Consider the following 9,178-nt stretch of genomic DNA (forward strand, 5'->3'; position numbering starts at 1 on the left):
AATTTGCAGATGTAGATAGATGCCTTTCATCCCCGTTCAGATAGATAGAGATGAAGAGGGCTCCCGCACAGCTCTCACTGGCTTTGTTTCAAACAAGTTGAAATGTCATCTCTGACCCAATGACTACAGGAGGAGGATATAAACAAGAAGATAAGTTCTTTTCTCTAGCATAGAAAAGAATAGAGAAAGCCCTGGCAAAAAGCAGCTCCATGTCACAACTGACAAAGAGGACTAGTAGTTTGCGAGACAAGAATACTACCGGAGAACAATGAAAAATCCCCTGATACAGAGATGGCAACTAGAATATACACTCATGCCATATACGCAGACATGAGAATTGTTTTGTCTTGATTGTTTGCTTGCTCTATCTCAATATTTCCTGAACAAAAAGGGCAATATAGGGTTGCTGACATACACTCTAAGGCCAGAGTGGGCTTGGCGCCAATATTGCGGCTTCGAAAAAAAAAAAGAAAAAAAAGAAAAGAAAAAAGAAAAAACAAAAAAAAGCACAGTTGTAACTAAAATATCCCACAGATGTAAATATCCCCTACTTTGGATATTTGTTTATTTCTATTTGATATTTGAAAACGTGTTTGCTCAGATGAGGGGAATGCACACGTTGTCTACATTTCCAGTGTCAATGCATCGCATCGCATCGCATCGCATCGCGTCGCATCGCACGAGCACTCTGTAGATTCAGCATTAACTTTAGAAGCAAAACACATCATGAACCCCCAAATGGTTTCAAAGTGGTTGGCGATCCATGGCGCGGGCGGTGGGGAAAAAGATAGATAGCCTTTGATAATACCAGTGCCGCTGCAAATCTTATTTTTCTCCGGTGTCCTCTCTGTCTTTTTCCCGCTTCTTCTTTTCCTCTTTTCTTCTCGCTTCGATAATCACCATGTCTGCTGCTATTCTTCCTCCTGTCTCCGCCGTTTTTTCTCCGCTATCTCCTTCATTTCTGCTCTCGTCTCCATTATGTTGTAGTCTCGTTGCATCCCTCTGGGCCTCCATTTTCGCCGCCGCGGCCCCCGTAAACCCACCATGAACAGCCGTATCTTGGTTTTTTAAGCTGTTTAGACCACCTCATTTTTATTCGACAATTCATTTCCCCGCTTACTTTTGCTCCAAAATATTTCCATATCTGGCGGTGGCTATCTAATTCCTTACCACTATTAGAGAATCCGGCGAGAAAAAGTATGTTTGATAGTGTCTTTTGCTCACCTGTTGCTGCATGCCCCTCTGTAGTACATGCCCATCCCGAAGCACAATAACTGCCAATCCCTACCGATGATGATACGTTGGAAAAATTACATGGATGTTAGACTTCCTAACTCTTATTGCGGAGAACTCCAATCTATTCTGATCCTTATCTTCATTGTGTTTCGCACATTACTCCCTCCCCTTTCCGTTTTTTTTCTTCCTTATCAATATCTTGCTTTCCCCTGTTCAGTATTTAACTTGGAGAATATTGCTCATAAGAAGTTTTTACAACATATCTAGTTTCCTATAATCTACGCCTGGCATGTGCGGCATATTAGCTCTCATCCTTGCGGATCCCAAGGCCAGTGCCAGCATTGATCTCCATGAGGCACTGTACCTTCTGCAACACCGTGGCCAAGATGCCTGCGGAATTTCAACATGTGCATCTGGCGGTCGCATATTCCAGTGCAAGGGAAATGGCATGGCCGCAAAAGTGTTCAATGATGGAGCCAGGGTTGCTGACCTTCCCGGGTTCATGGGCATTGCACATCTAAGATACCCCACGGCTGGCAGCAGTGCCAATGCCGAAGCACAACCATTTTACGTGAACAGCCCTTACGGCATCACCTTGGCCCACAACGGCAACCTCATCAACGCCAGCGACCTCAAGAGCTTCCTCGACTACGACGCCCACCGCCACATCAACACGGATAGCGACAGCGAGCTGATGCTTAATGTCTTCGCCAACGAACTGAACGAGACGAAGAAAGCCCGTGTCAACCACCAAGACGTCTTCACAAGTCTAAGCCGTATGTATGAGCGTTGCCAGGGCGGCTGGGCCTGTACCTCCATGATAGCCGGCTTCGGCGTCCTGGGTTTCCGCGACGCATATGGTATCCGTCCCTTGGTTCTTGGCTCCCGCCCATCCGCCACCGGAGAAGGGATGGATTACATGATGGCATCTGAATCCGTCGCACTGGACCAGCTAGGCTTCTCCACACTACAGGACATCCAGCCGGGCGAGGCCGTCATAATCCAAAAGGGAGGCAAACCAGTTTTCCGCCAAGTCTACCCGAAGCTTAATTATACCCCGGACATCTTCGAATATGTCTACTTCGCGCGGCCGGACTCCGTCATCGACGGCATCAGCGTGTACCGCAGCCGACAGCGTATGGGCGACAAACTTGCGCAGACAATCTACAAAACCCTGGGCGCCAAAGCCATCGAGGAAATCGACGTTGTTATCCCCATCCCCGAAACCTCAAACACATCAGCGGCCAGCGTCGCGCGCTTCCTCGACAAGCCGTATTGCCAGGGTTTTGTCAAGAACCGCTATGTGTTCCGCACGTTCATCATGCCGGAGCAAAAGGCCCGGCAAAAGGGTGTGCGGCGGAAACTGAACGCCATGGCCGCGGAGTTCAAAGGCCGCAATGTCCTCCTGGTCGACGATAGCATCGTGCGCGGCACGACGAGTCGAGAAATCGTCACCATGGCCCGCGAGGCGGGTGCGAAGACGGTGCATTTCGCCAGTTGTGCGCCGCCGATAACGTAAGCTTCACTCATTCCCCTCACCTCTCTATATTCTATGGATGTGCTCTTTTGGAAGATTGACCTCCCCCCTCTCCACGCCCGCGCTAACAAACCGCAACACGCAGTCACGCGCACATCTACGGCATCGACCTCGCGTCCCCCAGCGAACTCGTCGCGCACAACCGCGACGCAGAATCCATAGCCCGCCACATCGGCGCGGACACCGTTATTTTCCAAACGCTCTCGGACCTCAGAGAAGCGTGCGTCGAAAGCTCGCAGAACGACCCGACCAAGCCGCAGAACTTCGAAGTCGGCGTCTTCTGCGGCTCGTACATCACGCCCGTTCCGCCCGGGTATTTCGAGCACCTAGAGAAGGTGCGCGGGGAGGGGAGGAAGTTGAAGGTGGTGGAGAGCGCGAAGAAGGCGGTTTTACAGGGCGTGGCGAGCTCGACGGATATTCAGGTCGCGGTTAACGGGGCGGATGTGGATGCATCGGGGAAGATTGTGCCTGCGGGCATGAAAAATCGCGTTGCGGGTGTGAATGGAGTGGATTGTGCTGTTGCTGCTGGTAGTGATGGTGGTGGTGGTGGGCATATTTCTCTGGAGGATGGGCGGTCTGAACAACTGAATGCTCATGATGAGGCAGACAATCATACACCTCAGGTTAAGGACCGGATGGACATTGCGTTACATAATTTTGGTGATTATTCGTAGCGCGGCTGCTTGTATGAGCGCATTCCTCATTTTTGTTCTTTTCATGCTTTATCACGGTTGATTCATGATTGTTTTTCCTCTGCCCCACTTGATGTGGTCCTTTTCATTTTCTACTGCTATGTATATCATTTCATACCGGAACCTACCCTAGCTTTTCCTCTTTCCCAGTCCAAATATAACATCTGATTGGATCCTGCTGACGGTGGATTTAAAATAGATAGATATGATTTTTATCTGCAAAGTACAGCTGGAGTTTTCCATACATCTTCTCTCTTGATAGATTCTCATTTCCGTCCAGGTAGATCCCCGCCATCCCAAACATTCAAACTAGTTGCTTCATAAGATCCTCATATATACATAGATGAGGAGACTGGTTTATTTTGATTACATTACATTCTTTCCCATTCATCTTCCCCCTTCATTTGATGGGTCACTAAAGCTTTCTCTGATTTTTGGAAAATGTATACTTTCAGAACTTGCCGCTTTCCTCTATCTCTAAGCAAATTGAAATTGTAATTGTAGGTGCTATTTATGTCTACTAGTATGACTCCTTTATCTGAGGTGATATCTATTCACAAAACAGATCTAATACTCCGCCATGGTTATTATCCTTGTCTCTAACTATACATAATGAGCATTCTAAGGTAATATGATATGTATTGACAGGTTTATATGTTTTTGTGTGTTCTGAGTTGTTTAATTTATATATATGTCCATTGGTGTCAAAGGGACATGCTCAACACATTGTCTGGACTCACATCACACAATCGAATGGAGATGAGGGATAACAACCTACCCATTTTATCTTGATAGTTTGTGCTACTGCTGCCTTAGTTCCCTCGCATTGCTGATGCCTATGATTGCATGCATAATAGCAAACCTCTTATCCACAATTGCAGCTGAAAGTGTGTGGCTTAGAATTGGTCATACCTGTCTCCTCGAGAGGTTTTGCAATGTGAGTCTTTGAAACCAGACAAAGACAAAGGCACTCATGCATTGGAGCTCTCTTATAATCAGCTTCATCGCATGGCTATATGCTTTGCTGGGTGGATCCGTAAAAGACAGATAGATAGCCATCATAAATTCCAACCGCCACTCTTCCCAACAGTCGGCATGCATCGCCTCTCCCATCTACCATCCATCTTACGACCAATTTCACCTGATTCCGGTCTAGCCACGTAAGAAAAGAACACCACGGTGCAAAATCCCCTGAAGACAGAACTTATCAATATCTAGCGGTAGAAGATACTTGGGAACACAATTTCCACAGTGGCGGGCAGAACGAGTGTTGATGCTTTGTACTGTCCCTATTCTTCTATAAATATGTTAAAAAAAGAAAGAAAGATAGCAGAGGAACATAACAGCCCAGCTCCCTTGATATTGCATCTGGCTCATCCATTACTTTCCGTTTACGACTGGCGAATGAGGAGGTTAGCATATAATAAGGGGAAGTGGTTTGTAATTATGCCTTTAATGTTTTCATCCTTCAAACAGCCTTTGAATTTCACTGTGTTAAAAGATACCATAAAGGCATCACCCCTCACATCTAGATAAACGTTCTTTCAGTATTGAACGGTGAAGTTGCATTGGAATAAAAATAGAAAACATTTCTAATTCGAAGCATAAAATCTATACATCTCGCGTGGGTCCTAGGTTTTGATAAACATAGTCCCCAATCAAGTCACGCAACCGATCCCAGATACACACTCCCATTTTGTGCCAGCTTTGATTATATTTGACATGTTACAGATATAGAACAAATATTTCAGGGGTGACAAAGGGAAAACGGAGAAAAAAGTAGACGAAATGAGAAGGGGGTGGGTTCTGTGGTTTACAGGAAGGAGAGGTCGCCGAATCGTTCCTAGAATTGTGATAGATCACCACACGTTAGTAGGTCGTTCCGTGTGCAGAGCACCGTCCACGTCATAACTCGCAGCAGGAAGCCGAGCCTTGGCTCTTTATTCTTTCATGCCGGAATGAGATTGAAAAACGAACCTTGTAGCCGGGCGGCATCCATTTGCCCTTGGAGACCAATTGGGAAGTTTTCTCGAGGATATCCGGTCGAGCCTCGCTAACCTCGTCCTACGAGAGTGAAAAGAAGAAAGAAATCATCAGTAAAAAAAACATATACATCAACACAAACATCCCAGGGGCGCAAAACATACGACCGTAAGATCCTCAAACGGCCTTGCCGTCTCAATATTCGCCAGCGTCTTCTCAAGACTCTGCAACTCAAGCTCAACTTTGCCCTTCGTCTCCTCCGCGCCCTTCATAGCTTGTGCCTCGAAGGCCTCGATCGCCTTGAGCTGTCTATTCACATCGAAAGTGGCGGGCTTGAACGACTTGAAGTGCTGCTCGATCTCGTCGACGACGGCCTGGTTCTTCAGCACGCTGCGGTAGTGTTCGAAGTCGATAGACTGCGGTTGCTCGGAAAGCACTTGCACCTTGCGGCGGGCGTCATCGTTGCGCTTCTTGAAGGCAGCGAGGGAGGCGGCGGTCTGGCCCCGGAGGCCGAGTGAAGTGGACACTTTCGTCCAGTCAAGCTTGAGAGCTGCGCTCCGCTGTTGGTTGCGTGGTTTGTTCACGATTGGACACACAGCGTCAGTTCCATCGGTTGCGGTCCCGGTAGAGTGGGGATGGGGAGAGACGGAATTATCTAGGTGGATTCGAGGAATTGAGCAGATTTGGAGACGGGTAAACTTACTGTTACAGCCATTGTGGTTGTTGGGGTGGAATTCGGACGGTGGGATGCGTGGTGTTCGCTGTTCAAGAGCCGGAATTTGAGGGGGATGAAGTTGTCGTTGACGAGAACTTGGGCGAAATGTAAGGTCACGTGACTTATGGATTCACTGGCTTGGCAATGGATAGAAACAATAATAAGTATTATAAAGTGGTATTGGAATATACTGCTCTGGGAATTCCATTGTTTCATGATAATAAGGATTTCCTTTCGAGTCTCATCCTGCAGTTATTTACCAAGGACAACAGGGGAATAAAAGGAAAAAAAAATAAGTTATCACGCTTTGAACAGGGCCGGGCTTTGTGTTTGGTATTGTAATTTTTTCTTTTTCATTTTTCTTTGGCTAAAAATTCAAAAATTAGAGGGAGAAAGAGGAGAATCGAGACAACAATAAATCATCCATCTACATGCTCAGATCATCAGATCATACACTTAGAGCCATGATGGAGTTGACAATATCATTATCGTTCTCCTTGAGCGCCTTGATAGCCTTGTTCCGCGACACAGAAGCCTGAGCCATAACTAATTCAATGTCTTTAGCCTCGAGTCCGCTAGCATCAAACCTCCTCATCATCCTCTTCTTCGTCCTTCTTGTCGGCGCTCTCGACGGCCTTCCCCTTGCCGTGGTCGTGACTGGCGTGGTCGTGGCCGGCATGTTCGTTGCTACCAGCGGCCTCGGCAGCAGCAAGCTGTTGAGCAGCGGAGGCTTGGGCCTGGGAGTTCAAGTCCTCAATCTTGGCCTCACCGAAGATGCTATTCAATCGGGTTAGTCGGATTTGTTTTAACATATTTACACAGGGGACAACTGATACAACTGATGTGGAAAGTGCGGGTTAAAGTAAGGGGAAAAAAAAGCCCCCATTAAACTTACATCCAAGTGTTGCTGGACGGGGACCGGTATACGTCTGGTTGATTGATAACGAAGAGAATCTAGCATTGCCGTAATAATTAGTATGTAATTAACGCATAAGAGATTTGCATGCACAATTTCAATTGACGCGGCATCGTTTGCAGCCGTAGTGGGCTCTGACGCAAAGTTGCCAGGGACTCCAAGCCACTTACACCCTTCGGTCTGCGGAGAGTAACACGAGTGATGCCAGGGACGTGCTTCAAGCCCAACTTGCCGATGGCTTTCCGAGCCTTCTTTTCATTGCGGGAGTGGACAGTGACAGCGGCACCACCGGGAATGGTAGGCTCCTCGGCACCCTCAACTTCGGACTCTGAACTGTCAGCGGCATCCTCGACTGTGGTCTTGGGGACATCATCGTCGGGAAGCTCTTCTATCCGAGAGGAAGACATGTTTGGTTTTGAGGGGGGAGGGCGGGAGCCTGCTATCAATCAATGACGGATGTTCTTGTTAGAAAGTTTTGTGCAATAATTTGTTTTTACATGTGCGAGCAAGAGTGAGAGAGAGAGACCATTCCCACTCAACGGTCCATAATTTTGTATTCAAACGGCGGGGAATGATTTCGCCGCGGGCTAGGGGATATACCGGCACATACCTTGGTGATAGACGGGAGACGGGGTTGAGCGTGGGGAATTTTTCCTTGCAGCGTTTGCCAGAGTTCTTGTCCAGTTTGATGGTGGAAACTGTGTGAGGCTCCTAACCACCTGACCTGGGCGCCTTGCCAAATCTGTTAGCGAGTGACACTCCACTGTAACAACTTGAAGGTAACTGCCGCAATCACATTACAAACAGCAGGTCTACAGGGCAGGATTCTGACGCTGAAGTCAGAATAGGATGATTTTTATATACAAATAAAAATTGCTTTCCTTAACCATTATCTTAGGCGCACCCCGATCCACACACGAACGGTGCCAGGACAGTTGCCAGTTCTGATTGAACGCGCAACTCAGTACAGAGTGCTAAATACGTTAGGAAAAATGCCTATTGACTGTGCTTCGCTCCAGAAAGTGTAAAGATTTGTGGATTGAGGGCAGGACCATCCCGAGACAAAATGAAACCAGAAAGACGCTCATTTGGATTGCACGTCAAGATACTGCCTGCAGGAACACGATTGGAAACGAGAACTAGTCGGACTGATGGGTTCATTCATAACGGTCTCATTTTCCAAAGCATCATGGCAGGAGGTCGAAAGGGGAAATAAAGAAAGGAGGGATTAAAAAATAAACCTCAATTGCACCAGATTATAGAATGTTGTAACATGAGAGAACATGAAAAGAAAAAAAAAAAAAGAGAGAAATTATATTGAATGGTTTCGCCGTTTCAAATTCTTATGAAATTGTTTACACAGCAGTTTTTTCGGGAACAAAATGGAATTCCAGCGATCCCTTCGACCCATCGCCAAAAATCCATCCATTGCCCCCTTTCCCCCAAACCCCGGAAACCGACCAACACTCGTTAACTCCGTTTACGAAGCAGAAGCGCGGATCTTAGCATGCGCCTTTTGCACTTCATAGCGGGCCTGGACATAATCAACGCAAGCGCAATTGATTAGCAAAAACATCATACAGTCCAATAGAATGTGTTTGAGTGGCGGGATGTTGTAGATGTCACAAATGACACGACAGAGCGTATAGCCTCATCAAAAAGTATGTAGGACAATTTCCCCCAAAACTCAAGTTGAAACTCACCTGTTTCTTCAGTCTCATAACCTTGAACCGTTCGAAGTCGGTAAGGTTTCGTCTCCGATCAGCCTGGTCCCTCTTCTTGGCGGACGTGCTGTTGGCCCATTTTGAATCGATCTCCGCCTTCTCCCAGAGCTTCTTGACTGGTCCGGTACCAGCCGCGCGAGGGAGTTTCGGGATGGTGAAAGGTGTGAGGGTGGCGTATGAGAGAGCGAGGACATGGCGAGGAACGACTTTGTTCTCTTGACCGGCGGGACCGTCGACCAAGACCTGTAAAAACGACACAATACCCATCAGAACTCCGCAACCGCGATGTAGTATAGAAAAAATTTAGAACTATTTTCTTTTTCATCTATCATTCGCTCCTCCCCTGCAGATCCCAGCCAACCTCTAAATAGAAGA

General features: G+C 47.2%; 4 protein-coding genes across 4 annotated transcripts; 1 reads left to right on the forward strand and 3 right to left on the reverse strand.

Annotated features, from left to right (window-relative positions):
• Positions 1-1,525: 1,525 nt before the first annotated feature.
• HCAG_05097 (amidophosphoribosyltransferase) lies at positions 1,526-3,447 on the forward strand (the record flags this gene model as incomplete). Its single annotated transcript, XM_001539580.1, has 2 exons — positions 1,526-2,751; positions 2,859-3,447. The coding sequence occupies 2 exons, from the start codon at positions 1,526-1,528 to the stop codon at positions 3,445-3,447; spliced, it is 1,815 nt and encodes a 604-aa protein (XP_001539630.1).
• Positions 3,448-5,278: 1,831 nt separating this feature from the next.
• Positions 5,279-6,163, reverse strand: HCAG_05098 (ATP synthase D chain, mitochondrial; the record flags this gene model as incomplete). The annotated part of the gene is made up of 4 exons (XM_001539581.1): positions 5,279-5,308; positions 5,443-5,529; positions 5,613-6,008; positions 6,152-6,163. The coding sequence occupies 4 exons, from the start codon at positions 6,161-6,163 to the stop codon at positions 5,279-5,281; spliced, it is 525 nt and encodes a 174-aa protein (XP_001539631.1).
• Positions 6,164-6,611: 448 nt separating this feature from the next.
• Positions 6,612-7,486, reverse strand: HCAG_05099 (predicted protein; the record flags this gene model as incomplete). Its single annotated transcript, XM_001539582.1, has 4 exons — positions 6,612-6,698; positions 6,751-6,940; positions 7,059-7,117; positions 7,250-7,486. The coding sequence occupies 4 exons, from the start codon at positions 7,484-7,486 to the stop codon at positions 6,612-6,614; spliced, it is 573 nt and encodes a 190-aa protein (XP_001539632.1).
• A 1,073-nt stretch (positions 7,487-8,559) lies between these two features.
• HCAG_05100 (60S ribosomal protein L14) lies at positions 8,560-9,070 on the reverse strand (the record flags this gene model as incomplete). Its single annotated transcript, XM_001539583.1, has 2 exons — positions 8,560-8,613; positions 8,783-9,070. The coding sequence occupies 2 exons, from the start codon at positions 9,068-9,070 to the stop codon at positions 8,560-8,562; spliced, it is 342 nt and encodes a 113-aa protein (XP_001539633.1).
• Between the last annotated feature and the right edge of the window lie 108 nt (positions 9,071-9,178).

This window comes from Histoplasma capsulatum, genomic scaffold (assembly GCF_000149585.1).
Source record: "Histoplasma capsulatum NAm1 scaffold_5 genomic scaffold, whole genome shotgun sequence".
Classification (NCBI taxonomy): domain Eukaryota; kingdom Fungi; phylum Ascomycota; class Eurotiomycetes; order Onygenales; family Ajellomycetaceae; genus Histoplasma; species Histoplasma mississippiense.